General features: G+C 44.5%; 1 protein-coding gene across 1 annotated transcript in view; it reads left to right on the top strand.

The window, feature by feature from the left end:
- XKR6 (XK related 6) overlaps positions 1-4,882 on the top strand; it is a 304,492-nt gene extending 299,610 nt beyond the window's left edge. The window contains exon 3 of the mRNA XM_082726912.1: positions 3,664-4,882. Coding sequence (XP_082583038.1) covers positions 3,664-4,628 — 965 coding nt within the window. The 3' untranslated portion in view covers positions 4,629-4,882. The remainder of the gene's footprint in view (positions 1-3,663) is intronic.
- Positions 4,883-16,283: the final 11,401 nt, after the last annotated feature.

Genomic DNA, 16,283 nt, shown 5'->3' with positions numbered 1-16,283 from the left:
TATCATCTAATGCCTGGTACCACTGGTTCTTGAGCCCCCGGAAGGCAAGTGTTACCCTCTGTCGAACATCCAGTGAGAAACCCAACTCCAAAATGGGATCTAAAGTGTCTCCACTGTATGATGTACTCAGCTGTTCAGCAGCACTAACTCTGGACCCCCTAAAATGTGTCTATCTACAAATTTGCATAGAACAGGGAGTTCTTTGATGAATGTCGTGAATTAGAATTAGCCCCCTCCAGGCATTCCTCCGTCCCCATAGGATCATCTCTGTTGATGCTGCTGGAAGAGTGAGTGGAGCAGGTTTAACATGGCATGATGTCCCCACTCATGTTCCTTCCTGTCCCTGCTCACCCTGCTCTGGCTCTGAGAAGAGGCTCCAAACAAACACACTTTTTCCAGTCCTAGACAGGACTGGTCACCATGTACACAGGGCACATGTCAAAACTTTCCCCTTTCCCTTTCCGCTTTAATTTGGAGCATTTGCACAAGGCCAAGGATGTGGCCTGGCATTCAAGGCCCTCAAGAACCAACAGCTTGGTGTTAGAACAAACATATGCAATTAGAGAAGGCTGATGGCCTTCATCACAAATGACCTCAGGAAAGGGGCTACTTGGTGGATCTCTGGAGAGCCGAGCTGACCAAGTGACAGGGTGCAGAAAGAGTGGAGAGCCTGAACCAGCGTGATCCGGGTGGCAGAGAGCTGTACCATGGGCCTAACTGACAGCTGTACTGTCAGTGCTCCTCAGGGTAATCTTGGGCAAGGAACCCAAGCCCTTGTACTTCTGCAACCTGTTGAATGAGTGGGTTGAAGGGGGTGGTCCATGAAGCTTCCTGTGGATTTACTGTTTGGTGATATACAATATATCAAGTTGGGAACAGACAAGCAGAGAGGTAAGAGTGGGGCTGGGTATCAGCTGGCCAGCAGGACCGCAGCCAAGCACTCAGATCTGTCTTCCATGTAACTCTGTCCCGAGCCCTCCTTGTAATTCACATTAATGTCTTATGACGCTTAGGAGACATTCGTGCCGAACTCTAGAGAGCAATTCTGGAAGCATTAACCAAGAACCAAGGCAGTATATAGGTCTGCTCCGAGGGAAGCAGTTTCTGTAACACTTCATGAGGGGTGAGGCAGGAGCAGAACACTGGCCCTCAAAAACCACAGCAACAGATCTGGACATGCCATAGATAACCGATAAGATGGAATAATGACGAAAAATTGTACCTGGCTTGGCTATGTGTGACTTCTGGAGATGAATTCCTACTTATTTGTATTTGATATGGAGAGGGCCAATATCACAACACACAGAATATCACGGCCAGCACAGTGAAGGCTGAGGGGCTGTCCCACTTCTGTCCGCCAAGTCTGTTCAAAAGTACACTCAGAATAAGCCTGAATTAGACCGTGCTCTGGCAAAAACTAAGCTGCTTTTTCTTACTTTATGAGCTTGGCACTCATGTTTTTCTTAGAACCAGGGAATTAATACGTTTTGATTTATTAGAAGGAACAAAAAAACCACGCCTTCTTCCCATTTAGCGTCTATAGAACTCCCATCTGATTATTAAAGGTCAGTGGTACCACCGAGATTATTAACATCAAGAAATGAGTTCACCAGGAGAGGGCTGATGTCACAAAGACATTTAAGAGGAGCTTTCCTATGGTAAAGGAAAGGATCAGCAAAAAGCCTGGCACAGACTACCAAGAGGATGGCACATTCCCTGCCCTCTGGAAACCTACAGCCTCAATCATATGACTCCCAAGAAGACCTGTTCCCCTCCCTTTCCACACCACCACCAGCCAACACAAACTCAGGAGGCTCTAAAAGGTTAGGATGACCATTGTGACGTGGTCGCAGAGCATGCACGGCCTCAGCCGGTGCTGGTGGAAATGCCCTGTGTGTACAAGGGGCCGGGAAGGATACATCAAGTACCATGTTCATAACTTTCCAGAAAGGTGAGAGGAAATGTATTCGATGTTCTCAAGATTGGCCTCTGTGGAAGAATTGGGATGGTTTCTCCCCTGTTCATTGTCAACTGTGGTTGCCATTATTTACAAAAGCCATACATATTCATTGTAACAGTTAACAGCCTGGAGGTTTTTCTATGCTCACACCAACATAATGGTTTTTATTATTGCACTCTATCATTTTGCAAGCTGTAAACCTGAGTGTTTCTGTGAGATGTTGGGAGTATGTGAGTGAGGTGGGTGAGGAAAGTGAATGCAGGGAGAGTGTAAAATGACAGGGGACTTTGACTCTCCACTGGGGCTTGGAAGGGAGAGGGAGGATGAACAGGTTCCCAGGGAAAGACAAAGCCAAGGCTACAGGGAGCAGTTGAATGAGTCTCTTGATGAGCAAGCTCCTGGACCTTTGAGCTGAGAGATGATGATGTAACTTTGATTTCAGCCTGGAACAACGTTGTGGGGAATTGGGCTGTAGTGCATGGGAGGGAACCCAGTAAGGAGCTGGGTACCAAAAAACAGTATTCAAGACTCCAACTGATTTTAGTTGTGTTTAGTTCTGAAATGTGGAGAGAAAGGCAAAACAAAAGAGCCTTTGGATGGATGGAGAAAATACGTGGGGGTGTCGAGGGTGATGGGGAATCTTGCTTTAGAGGGGGTCATATGGTAACACTTGCCTAATAATTGGTTTCTTGTAGGCAGATTTGGAGAAACTCCGGTAACTATTTATTGTTTTGAGTTTGACTGAGTTACAGAAATTCAATAGGCAGCATAGGCAACATTATAAATAAAATTGCTTTATAGCAATTGAAGTATGATATGGGATCAGACACATTCTTTTGCCTGCTGAGGAGGAATGCAGGGAATGATGAGCAGAGGAGGGTGAGCAGAAAAGGCATTCTCGAAGCATGAACAACCGTGCTGTTGAGTCAGGACAGAGATGAGACAAGGATGGGCTTCCCAAGTCAAGGCCTCAGAGAACTTTGAGCAGAATGGTGGGTTGGAGAAAGCAACAAAAATGGACAAGAATGAGAGAGACAAGAATGAGTGAGAAAGGCAACCACCGAAACAGACAGAATACCCCAGGACCCTTGGTCAGGGTGGCCATAGTCAGGGGATGGAGAAGCTAAATGCAAAAGCCTCGGTTCAGAGCCATGGGTGAGCTGATGAAAAAGTAAAAGAGACTCCAGTGCTTTCCCAGAGGCGGATAGTGGTAGAACTTGGGGCAGTGAGCAAACTATTGGGCCTCACCATTGGTTATCCCTTTTTGGGCTCCTCTGAGAGCACAGGCTGCTGGTGACAGGACCACCAACCCTGGCCACACACACATGTGTAACAAGGATCCCCACAAGCTCGTGATTCCTTAAAACTGAACACGTGCCTGCTGGCCCGCAGCAACTGCAGTGACTCATCAGGGCGGCTCCAGTTCTCAGCTCCCTTGGCAAGGCACATCTGCCTCTGCCTTAGTCTTGAGTGGCAGGTCCCCAGGAATTCTGGACTGGGTTGTGAAATGTAAAATGAGACCTCTAAAGTTGTCAGCTTAGGGAACAGCTGTGACGTTGAAATCCCATTCCTGATTGTGTGTTTCTTTTTTCCTCCTCCTTTAGACCGCTGTGTGTGGGGGCATCTCCTCGGCTGGCAGCCCCACCGTGCCCAGCGCTTGATGTCCAAGGTTTTGACTGTGTGGGTTTGTGTCTTTCCGGCAGGTGTCTCCTCTGCGACTTCCCTGATGTCCCTGGCTTGGGTGCTAGCCTCCTATCACAAGCTGCTGCGGGACTCCAGGGACGACAAGAAGAGTATGAGCTACAGAGGGGCCCTCATCCACCTCTTCTGGCGCCTCTTCACCATCTCATCCAGAGTTATCTCTTTTGCCCTCTTTGCTTCCATATTCCAGCTCTACTTCGGGATCTTCGTGGTGGTTCACTGGTGCGCCATGGCCTTCTGGATCATCCATGGCGGAACAGACTTCTGCATGTCCAAGTGGGAGGAGATCCTCTTCAACATGGTGGTAGGGATTGTGTACATTTTCTGCTGGTTTAACGTCAAGGAAGGGCGGACTCGATATCGAATGTTTGCATATTACACGATAGTCTTGACCGAGAATGCTGCCTTGACGTTCCTTTGGTATTTTTACAGAAACCCGGAGACCACTGACTCCTATGCGGTGCCAGCACTGTGTTGTGTCTTTATTAGCTTTGTGGCTGGGATCGCATCGATGCTCTTATATTATGGTGTGCTGCATCCCATGGGGCCGCGAGCTAAGATTTTTGCCAGCTCCTGTTGTGCCGAGCTGCTCTGGGGCATCCCTTTGCCCCCCGATGTTGAGCCCATGGCACCTCAGACCCCTGGGTACCGGGGGACCCAGGTCACGCCTACCAGAGCCGTAACGGAACAACAGGAGGATCTCACGGCTGACACTTGCTTGCCCGTTTTCCAAGTGAGACCCATGGGGCCCTCTACCCCGTCGGGGCGTCCTTACCACCCAGAAGGGCCCCTCATTAAGATTGACATGCCAAGAAAGAGATATCCAGCTTGGGATGCTCATTTTGTAGACAGGAGGTTGAGAAGGACTATTAACATTCTGCAGTATGTCACTCCCACCGCAGTAGGCATTCGGTATCGAGACGGACCGCTCCTTTATGAGTTGCTACAGTATGAGTCTTCACTCTAAGAGCATCTTGACCCAAGTTGAGAAGGGGACCTTAAGTTTGGTTTGCGGTAAACACCGCTCACAAGAAATATAACCCTCCCTTCCCCCAAAACACAAAACCATCACCACCACCACCATCACAACCACCAATGCTATAAAAAAAAAAAAAAAAATGAAAAGAATAAGTCACAACCCCTTCAGATAAGCTTTCTTTCCAGTCGCTGTATGTATACAAAGATATTCTCTATGTTTTGTAAGTAAAAACAAAAAGAAAACTTTTCTTTTGTTTTTTACACATAAGAAACAGTATTGAAAAAAAAAATCCCACACTATGGTTCATAGGGTGGAGAAGGAGGAGTTGTCTCCACTCCAAAAGAAAAAAAAAGTTTTATACCTTACACCAAGTGTAGATCATTTATGGGATTGGTGCTGATTGAAAGATCAAAACAAAACAAAACAAAACAAAAAACACAAACAAACAAACAAAACCTTCAACTGCCTTATGCCCTTAGGTGCTGAGTTTCATTAAGTACTGTCATGTTTCCTCATGCAAAACTCTCTGGTGACTTTTGCACCAGGAGAGAGAAAATTCAACAATCAAATGAAACAAATCTAGAAACAAAATGAAAACCAACCAACAAAAAACCCTGCAAAGCAATCATTCTTCCTATCCGATTATTTGTATCGAACAAAACAAATTTACCAAAAGCAAAGGCATAGAAAACCCTCCTCCTCTTTGGTTTGTCTCCCTGTCCCCTGTCCTTGCCCCTAACTTATCAGCGCCTTCTAGGAGCCAAAAGGCTGGCTGTTTGAAACTCAGATGGCTGGAAAAGGTACTTGAAGGCTGACTATGTGCCATTTTAGCATTCACCTGCTAAGAATCACATTCGTTTCCTGGGATAAAGCAAAATAGGACAAAACAAAAATCTACCCTAATAATTCTATAAGAATAGGAAATTCTAATGCAAAGTAAAGGAAATTTTCATTTTTGTAATCAAAGAACATCAGTAATAATAAAACTCAGCATAGTAGCAAAAAGAATAAGACATCAATTTAAAGGCACAATACTAAAATCAGTAACCGGCAAAAATGATTTGTTCTGTCATTTTAAGGCCGTGAAAGGTATACAATTATCACATATGATATTGTGTAAGGCCTCTTTTGTTTCCATTTGGTGGGAAGCCTTAAATTGATCTGGAAAGAATTCTTCATTTTTTCATTTGTGCTTTTAAAAAAATATTAACAAAAGAGGAAAATTAGAATATAAAAAAAAGTCATATTGTAATAACTGACCCATTTCAAAGACTGTTTGGTGCTTCTGTCTTTCACCATTGTGGTTGGCTGAACGTCATTCAGCTCACTTGGTGCATCTGGGTTGAGTGGGAAATTTTGTGTGTGTAGTGAGTGTGTGTGTATGTGTGCATATGTGTGTGTGTGTGTGTGCCCATAGCACACATATGTGTATGTGTCTGCTGCAAGGTCTTGCCAGAAATGTAGAAAACAGATATAAGACAGACTCTGGGTATGGCTGAGGTGGAGTATAAGGGTGCTGGGGAGCAGACAGCGGGGAGGAGGGGATAGTGCTTGAATATCAACCCCTGTCTGGATGGCGAGACTCATACCAGCAGCATACTCTGGGTCTTCGAGGCCACGTCATTTGGGTGAAGATTTGATTCAATTATTTATTTTCACATTGTACCAAGTTCAATTTCTGGAGGTGTTGCAAGTGTGTTCAACCATTTTTAAATGTTATTTTTCAAAGCATTACTCCTATAAGGAATATTCTGTTCTAGGGCATCTTTTCAATCCCACTCTATCTCTACTTGGGCACAAAAAAAAAAAAAAAAAAAAAAAAGGAAAAGAAAAAAAATCACAAAAAGAAAAAAAACTCCGCAAAAAGATATATATATATACAGATATATATATATACACACACACATATATATATACACACACACTTATGTGTGTGTGTATATATGTATATGTATATACACACACACACACACACACACACACTATTTTTCAGTAAATACTGTTTGTCTTTGTTGTGTGGAGCTGCGATTTTTTTTAAATTCCAGATATAACTGTTTAGGGTGCAAGACCTCATATTGAACTATTCTCAAGAGAAGTTCAAAACTGAGGATTTTTTTTTTATGTTTATGGGGTTTTTTTAAAAATTATTATTCAAAGAGGCTTTTCTTTCCCACCTCCCCAATATGTTTAAAAAAAAGAAAAGAAAAGAAAAAAGAAAAAAAGAACAAATTTTCAATTTCATTTCAGTTGTAAACTGGATGCTCCTTTTATCTTTTTGTTCCAATTCCTTTGATTTCTTTTATTATTACTAAACTTTGCAGTGCTGTCCTATCGTCCTCCCTGACTCGGTTGTCCTCTCAGGTCCTCCCTGGCCGAAAGGAGGAAGGGAGGAGAGACGCAGAGAGCCTGTGGCCCTCGTGCCCACCCATGTAGGAAGCATGATGCCCAGAGCACACCTCGGCCTTGGCAAAGACCACCCATGCGGGACTGTCTCCGCCCAGCCCGGGACAGGCCCGTGGGCCACTCAATGGTTAATTGGGAATTCCGATCCGGTCAGCGGTGCTTTTCCTTTTTATTCTGCTTCCCTACCGAGGGCTTAGCTTGCTGCTTACTCTGCTGAGGCTGGAGGTGGTGAGGCCATTTGAGAGGGGCCATCCCATCCTGGCTTTCTGGGGTCCCAACTCTTGTCTGCCTCCGCTCTGGGGCTCTGTGTGCCATCACCAGAGCAGTCCTCAACAGTGAACCCCATGCATCCCTTTGGGGCCTCTGCCACTTTTGCTTGTTTGCCTGTCCTTGGATTTATTTCCTTTTTCTTTCTGTTTCATTGTGACACAACCACAAGCTTTAATTGGCCGCTTGTATTCTACTACTACACATTCAGCATGTGCGTGCACACGTGTGTGTTTCATGTGTATGTTTATGTTTACACACAACTGAGAAAATCACCGAAGTTCATGGACCTGGAGCGCCAAAGTTGGGGTGACAACTTCCAACTCAGGGAGGCCTCTCTGGGGCCTTAGCCACTGGGAACAAATGAGAAGATCACAGAACATTTCAGAAATCCTTTCTTTTGACCTCTGAAGGACTGGGCTTGGCAGGACTCAGGCAGGAGGGCACTCTGATCCAATGAAATGTTACTCCCCACCTCTCCATCTTGCCCGTTACTTTCCTAAGGATGAAAAATGAAAATATGCATTATGAGCAGGGAAATCTGGTTTTGCATAGGGACAGAAGAAGGAAGACAAGTCTGGAAACAAGGAGGAAACATGGGAGGGAGGCAGGGACACATAAAGAGAATGACCAGAGGAGACTTCATCAGCCTTCTTGGCACCGTCAGCCTCTCACCAGACCTTGCATTTCCAATCATCTGGAGACCCTTTGTCTACTAGTCCCAACCAGCCGCTCCCCTGTGGTCTCTCCCGCTCCAGTGTGCCTCCTCCCTCCTCGTACAGCGGCTGGCATTTTCCACCCCATCCCCTGGGAGATCTGCCCTCTTACCTGTAAAACTTTGGTTCTGAAAACCCGGATGCTTCAGGCTCCTCTGCGTCAAGGTCACTCTTTGCACTCAGTGAGCACTGGTGGCTTCATCCCACACTGAGAATCTGCTCTTAGCCTGCCATTTGCTTGAGTGCCTGGCAAACCCCTTAAGGATCATGAGGCACCGGGTCAGGCTGCCTGGGTTGCCCCCACCCCCAACCCCAGAGGGAATGTCTGACAAAAACTAATTAACTCTCAATATTTAGTTCTGGTAGGAGATGAGAGTGTTGTACCAGGAGCTATAGAATAAAATATAAAGCTAGTCCCTTTTCTTTCCTTATTGCCACCTGTCCCCCATCAAATATGCCCACAAACCCCATAGAGAATTTGGCTCTTCTCTTCATTCTCAGATATGTGAGACTATCTCTAAAATCTAGCTGATTTTTGTTAGCGTCATTTCCGTAGGTCCTGTTTCTCCATTGCTCAGCGGATGTGCCTCCTCTCTGGGCCTCTGCATGAAAGGAAACCTCATTCTCCTCAGATACCATTGAGGTGAGGTGACATCCCCTGAGCTGCTTGTCACAAGCCTGAGACATCCCAAACAGGAATGTCATGTCTCTGAGGGCCTTGATGAAAGGTCTTGATGAAACTAAGGAAGTTTAAATTCATCAGATGAGCCCCCACTGGCCTCACTCACCCTCAAAGTTTCTCTTATCTCAAATATGCTTCTCTATTCTGTCTCCAGAACATAGGGTCAGACTTGTCCAAACAAGTTGAGAACCAGGGGTGCTATGGGGACCAGGCCCCATCGCTCTTGATGGCACGTGCTGCCAATATGTCCCCTTCCAGTGGAGGAGGACAACACTTCCTTATGGTCCCAGCAGCCCTCCCACTCCTACCAGATTTCCCTCACTCTACCTCCCCAGGCACAAATCCAACCAACACTCTATGGCCCTGCCCTGGTGGCCTAACTTGCCATTACCTCACTAGCCATGGTCCCTTTGAATCCCAGAGTGGTTTAAAGGAGTACAGAGACCTGTCTGGACTATGGTCATGAGGATGATTCTATTGGCCTTGTGACATCTCATGGCATCGGCAACAGGCCCTGCCCCCCCCCCCCAAAAAAGCCTTATTAGAAAAATTTACAGGTTTTTAGAAAACACCAAATGACATCATCTTCTCAGTTCTCCCTCTACTTTTACTCCCTGCCATACAGTCATAGTGGCGGAAGCAAAGGTTTCTGAGGCTGATCTCTTTTGCAGAACCTCTCAAACAGACAGTACCCCACTCCCTTGTATACACCAAAACTTCCCTCACTGCATTTATGTGTGCGATAGAGAAAGTTTACTTCTCCCTCCCCTATCTATTCAGCTCCTTGCTCCTGGGGATGGAGGAATCTATAATGAGCCCCAAACTCTGATGCCCCCAGGCTGTAGGAACATTTTCTCCTTTATCTAGGAACAGATATAAGAAAAGGACAGCAGTGTCCTTTGGTCTGTAGAAAAGGATGACAGATTCCAAAGGAAAATGGAACCCCAGCATATCCTACCTATAGTGTCCACACTTTCTGGCTCCTAGCTTCTCAAATGGAGTGGACTGGATCGCCTAACACTTGTTTAGCACACAAGATGGTATTTTGATTTCCAAGAATAGTGGCTCCTTGCTCAAAGTGAGCTTTTCAGGCCTCTTGTGGGTGATGACAGCACCTTCACATGGTGGCCTTCATGAGGACGCACTCCTTGAGGACACTCATTTGATTGTCTTAATGAAAAGCTAAAAATCTTTTATTTCTTTACCAGACTGAAAAATGTTAAAATAACACTACAGATTTGCTTGGGGGTGGATTTAAGTTTGGAGAGTGAAGAGAGCCCATTGCAATTAATTTCACCTAGATTCAAAGGATCTTCTCAGTGTAGCATCAGAAAACTACCAGGAAAGTCCTGGAGAGCTCAGAGGAGATGTGGAAAGACCCTGCATGATGAAAGAGAAGAGAACACAGACCTAGACTCACCCCAGTAGCCGGATCAACCTTATAAGTAGCAGTTCTGTTCATTTCATTCTCAAGCATTTATTGACTACTAGATGCTATTGGGCACCCCTCCTTATGAAGCACACACAAGTATCTTGTAGGAAATGAATTTAAGTCAATATCAACTCCTCTTATTGAAGTCCAGGTGTGAACGGGGTGAATAAAATGGAAAGATTTTTCAAGGTTTAATTCTGTGTCATTATCTCCTCATCCAAAACTGGCCACAGTCAGAGGCGACATTCCATTCTCATTGGCAGGTCAAATGCCTTGATGTGGAAATTGCTGTGGTTAGTCTCTTTCAGGCTACAAAACCATCCGTTTGTAAGAGGGCTGCCCCCAGAGCATCTTAAATCAATGCGTGCCTGTCCCAATTGCAAAACTTGTAGAAAGGTAACTCTGCCCTTTCAGAGATTTTTTTTTTTTTCTGAAGCCCCTCACGAGGGAAAAAGATGCATTCCTGCAATGACAACACAAGCCTCTTTCTCATCCATCCTTAGCTATTTTAAAGATTTCATTTGTTGCTTAAACCACTGCATCTTGTGCTACTGGCCAAATATCAAAAGACAAGGGCACTGCCTTGATCAGCCTGCAGCTTTATTTCTTTGCCTGCCTGGTTCTGTCTGCCTTACTTGACTCTCCTGGGCACCATCTGCTTCTTCTCTGCCTCCTGGAAAGGGGCTGTGCCTTCTTGCTCTCTATACCTTTCCTTGCAGTGGCTGGCAGGACATGGCTGGTATGTACTAGAGCCAAAGGTCGGGAGTGCTATTAATGGCAGCTCCTGAGGGCAGCAGACGGACAACCGTAGGAGATCCCCCTGCACAGGGCCAACACCTTGTGTCAAGGGCTAAAAATAGACCAAATTGGAAATGAGCATGCAGGACCTAAGGGACACCTGCCCTGGCCTGCCTCATCCCATGCAGAACAATATGCAAGCCCAGGTAGGAGATACCTGTCCCTGCCAATCCCTAACATGAATCACAAGACCCCACAATGCAAACTGAAGTCAGTCAGCTCACCCATGCTCATCCAAGAAGGACTACTCCTAAAATCCATCCTTAAACCAAGGAGAACAAAATAATAATAATAATAATTCTTTTGGGTATAGTGCCAATTGGTAACCCAGTGAATATCCCTTTAGAAGTAGCCTTCGGCCATATGTCATGATGGATATAGACAACTGGTCACCTATCAAATGACTCCCTTGGTCTGTTTCTCTATCCCCAACATAACCCTGTGGTCCTCAGGCTACAGTGGGGTTAGGAGATTTGTTTTAGCTGTAGACCTCATAGAAGCTTTTCTTTAGACCCAGAAAGATCAGGAAATATCACAGGCTGATTCAGGGTCCCCACTGTGATCATGGATAACTCACTTCACCTCTCGGTGCCTTGGTTTCTCCATCTGTAAAGTGGAGAGAGAGAAGGCCAACCTCCTCTTTCTCTCCTGCTCAGGGATGCTGCGAGGATTTAGTCATTATTGCCTGTAGCGAAGGCATCATATAAGGAATAGTGGTGACCTCGTTACTTGGGAAATAGAACCACAGGATAGTATTTTCTCCAGGTGTGATGGTACCTGGAAGCCCACAGGATGAGCAGTACAGCTGGACAGGGAGAAGTCTCACACACCTGTAGTTCTTAGATACTTCACAGCACTGTGAACCCAGCACAATGGTACTCTGGTCTGATGACCGGGGGTCACCTAGCTCAAGCCAGCCACTTGTAATTCTAAACCAAATGTCCTGTTATTAATTTTTCCTAATCTATTAGAGAATATATGGAGGGATCAATTTGAAATCTGATATTCAATGAGCTTTGGGCAGACAAGAGAATGGGTGCATGGGGAGCATTTGGATGGTTTTTTAAGGTGGGCGAAAGCTCTTCAGGAACTATCTCTCACTTTTGTTCTTCTGCACAATCTTTTTCAACCTTGAAGTTCACATCATCAAATGAGCTCATCTTCTCATTGCCTCTTTGCAGAGTAAAGAAACGAAACTTTGTTTTTTTTAAAAAATATATCCATTAGCCAAAATGTGGGTCCCAATGGTGGGTTTTAATCATTCCATGGTGTGCTTTGAGTGGAGCCTACAGGCAAAGATTCAGAGACAAACAGTGGCTGGGGAATATCACTATTGATTTTTATCCAAATCAGGGTACTTTTTTTTTTTTTCTCAACATTTGAATTGGAAAATTTAGTTGAGTTTCTTTCTTTCCTTTTTTCTTTTTTTTTTTTTCTTTTTACTATGGTTTGACTGTTATCAATTAAACTACCAAGATACCCTTTGAGTAAGAAAACGGACCTATGCTAAGAACCTCCATGTTCTTTTTAGGACTAAACTAGAGTGAGAGCAGGTGGGAGTAGTGAAGAATGTCACTAGCACTCCAGGAGGACTAGCTGCAACAGTGATTTTCTATTGGCTCTGAAAACCTTCTTGGAGAGGAAAATTCTAGATGCTTTACCTGTTCTAGATCAGTCAACCTGGCTCTGGCTCTGGCCTTTTCCTTGGAGTTAAGGTGCATTTTGATGTAAACATTGTGCACCAAAAAATGCACCTTCTGAGACTGTTCCAAAGGAACAAATAGTTCACCCAGGCAGGTTCTAGCTGTTCCTGAAAAGCGTCTTGCTCTGTGGCTGTGGATCCCAGACAAGAACTCCTTTCCCACCTGCTCTGACTCTGCTCTCCAAGACTAATATTATTGTTTTGACAGCACAAGGGACCAGACCATAGTTTGGAATTCAATAATGACTTCTGTTTGATTTTGTATCTGATTATTCTGTGGATAGGCCAAATTCCGCTGGGATTATTTGTTTCCACAAGATATTTCTGATGGCTTCCTGATGGAAGGAATAAATGAGACCCCAGATTGACTCCCTATTCTCATCGGCACTCCTTTTTTGATTGGGATGGATAGCAAATGAATTGTATGGCATTTAAGAATGAGAACTTTGAAGATGGACACGTGGAACCACAGAGAACAGAGTGACTCAGTAGATCAGTAGGAAGAGTGGTAAAGAAGAGGAAGGCTTCCAGAAGTATGTGAAAAGAAAATATTTGCAACCATCTAACTGTTACTTCCTACACACCGTGGGGCAGAAATAGCAAAGCATATTCTTTTCAAACAGAGGAAATCAATTTTACTGAGTGACATATTTAAGTATTATTGTTTTACTAAAAGGTCAGAGAAAGCATCTCAAGAAAAGAAAGGCACGTTCTCATGAATAGATCATGTCACTAGAAGTAGAAAATCCAGGACTCTAACCTTTTGTGGACCTAGGTCAAGTTACTCTTGGGGCCAATTTCTCTTTCTGTAAAATTTTAAGAGTATTGCTTACTTACCTCACAGGGGTGTTGTGAGGATAAGGTCATTAATGTCTTGGTAAAGCACTTTGAGGATAAAAGTGTTATGTTATCACATTTGCTTCCTATTTAAAATCCTTTTAAACTTCCATTGAGCACCTGTGGTGTGCAAGACATCCATTATAGGTGCCATGGAGGAAGGGGAAGGTGATCTAACTCCTCTCCTCTTTTTAAATTAATGGATATTTTTAAATGATTACAAGAGGACAGAGTAAGTTATCTCTATGTGGGTCAAAAAAGATGTTCTTTGTCTTTCCACCCAGAAAGGCTACTCTTCTTTCCTTCCCAAATATTTGGGCAAGAAGGAAGGGTTTTGAATCCTTTGGCTTCCATCAGAGAATGCTATTCTGAGAAGCAAATAAATGTTGGTTAATCTTCTCCCCTTGGGAAAAAATGAAGGCAAATCTCTGTGAGTGCATCCCATGACCAGCAGATATCGTTCTATTATTTCGGTCATTCATCCTGCTCAACTTCAGTTTTCCCGGAGCCTTCATCTTCTCTCTCCAGACCCAGAGAACAGTTTGCTTATGCTGTGCTTGAACAATAACAGCTGGATATGTTTTGGTTGGTTTGTGTCCTTGGAGAGTCTGGTATTCTGTTGTTTGCTGGAAAGTCTTGGCTTCCAAAGACAAGGGTCTTTACTAGAAAACAAATCAAAACACATGACTTGTTTAAAAAAAAAAAAAATCTGTCATGGTGGGGGAAGGAATTTTCAATTGCTTAGCAATCAAAAGCCTTTTAAAATTTCTCATTTGTTTTTCCACATGCAAAGTTCTTCCCTTCCCAAACACACTCAAGAAATCAAGTCTGGATTCTCAAATATTCTAAAATATAGCACATCTCAAATTATTCGTTGAGTGCTGTGCCCAGAGTTCTCTAGTTTCTACAAAAAGCCAAACCACCTACTGAGTTAAGCAGCTTGGAATTCCAGTCCCAAGGTGAAGATTCCTGGAAGTGGCCCAGAGCTTAGCTGGAGGAGTGCACTTTTGACACTACTAAGGCTCTCCTTGGATCCCCAAAAATCTCCATGCCATAGAAAGAACAATCTTAGAGCTCAGTGGGGACTTCCTCTGTGTTTTAGAACCAGAGGGAAATCACTTGTTATTTTGAAAATGACTATATGATGCCAGTCTTTAGGGAAAGAAAAGGATTCCTTTATTTTTTTCCAAAGATCAGAAGGGGCAAAGAGAAAGATATGACAAGACATGGGACTCTGTGGTCCGTAGTGGTCCCTTCCACCTTGGACACAGAACTTGGGAGGCCCCATGTGAGTTTGTGTAGGAACCCACGATCATAAGGAGCCCTCTTCCTTCTAGTCCAAAGAAGGGATGTCTTCAGTTTTGGTGCTTCCTGGCTTCCAGATCATACTGTGCTTCTCACCTACTTCTCTGCCCTTCTCCAGCCTGCACCCAAGACAGTCCCACCTCCAGTGCTCATTCTAAAAGGCCTTCCTTCCCTAAGGCATGTCTTTATAGGCATACTCTTTCAGGCTGATCTGTTTGTCCAAGCTCAACCCCATTAGCACCCTGACCCCACTGTTGCTTCACATTTCCACCAAATATGTCATCAACCACACAGGACCTGTCCTAGCAACCCCTGTCTGAGCCATGGCCCTAGCCTCTCCATGAGTCCAGCCTACCTGAGGTCAAGGCCAGGCTGCATTTCTTCACTTAAATACATATAGATGTCTTTAAAAGTTGTGGCTCTTTAAAAGGGTCATGAGGGCGACTTATGAGTGGAGAGCAGACGAGAGGGGCTGACTCCGTTACTTCAGTATTTGGGGACACTCCAATAATTTTCAAGGCCAATATGGGACTCCAAGTGAAAATATCCTTTATGTATCCCCTGGGCTAGCTAGGGCATTTAGCACATCAACATAACAAAAAGCCCCTGTGCAATGTGATGGCTCACACCATGGGAGGGTCCCCTCCAATGTCACCCTGGAGGCTAACCCATAGCACCTCTTCATGAGTGAGGACTTAATTTTGATTTGCTGGAAATTACAGTGATTATGAAATTCCAGAGAGAGAACGACAGAGAGAGAACACACACTGAAAGCCACATAAGCTGTGAGGTGATCTGAGATTTTGAGTTTAATTGTGCAGAACCTAGGAGCCTCACTGAGAAGTATATGACTTTATAACTGCATTCTAAGCTTATTGATCACAGATAAATACCTAAATATGCCAATCTTGGGCATATATATGTATATATAAGTATACTATATATATACACACACACATATGTATGTATGTGTGTATGTATGTATCTTTTCCTTAAAGGGCTTAAAAAGTTAATGAAACAGAGTATTTTGATATTTAGGGCTCTTGCCAGACTTGAAATAGACCTAGCCTAGGTGGGTTTTTCTTTCTCCCGGGCGTGGGTCCATGAAGATGCCCCTGGACTGAGATGTGCCTCTGTCTTCTCCACCTGGGACAGGAGGACAACAGGGGTTGTGCTAGGACTTTGAGACTATTCAGTTGCTTCCAGCATTCTCAGCAGGTCCACAGAGCAACCTGCAGACTCCAGGTAGCAGCTTTGCCAATAGCTCCCCGCTTTCTGGATTTCAAATCACACCAAATAACTCTGACCCATTAGCACAGTCCTCCCCAGGGCAGGTGAAGAAAGGAAAGGAATCCTGGAGAAGCAAGGTGGAAGTTACTACCTGCACCCTCATGAGCATTAGAGGTCCTTAGGCTAACAGGATTTCTGGCCCGAGAAACCCAAGCCTGATGGGTCTGGGACTACAGTATTGGTGTCCACACAAGATGTGAAGCCCACCCAG

This window comes from Mustela nivalis (genome assembly GCF_964662115.1).
Source record: "Mustela nivalis genome assembly, chromosome: 4".
Lineage (NCBI taxonomy): Eukaryota > Metazoa > Chordata > Mammalia > Carnivora > Mustelidae > Mustela > Mustela nivalis.
This window is presented reverse-complemented; position numbering and strand designations above follow the sequence as displayed.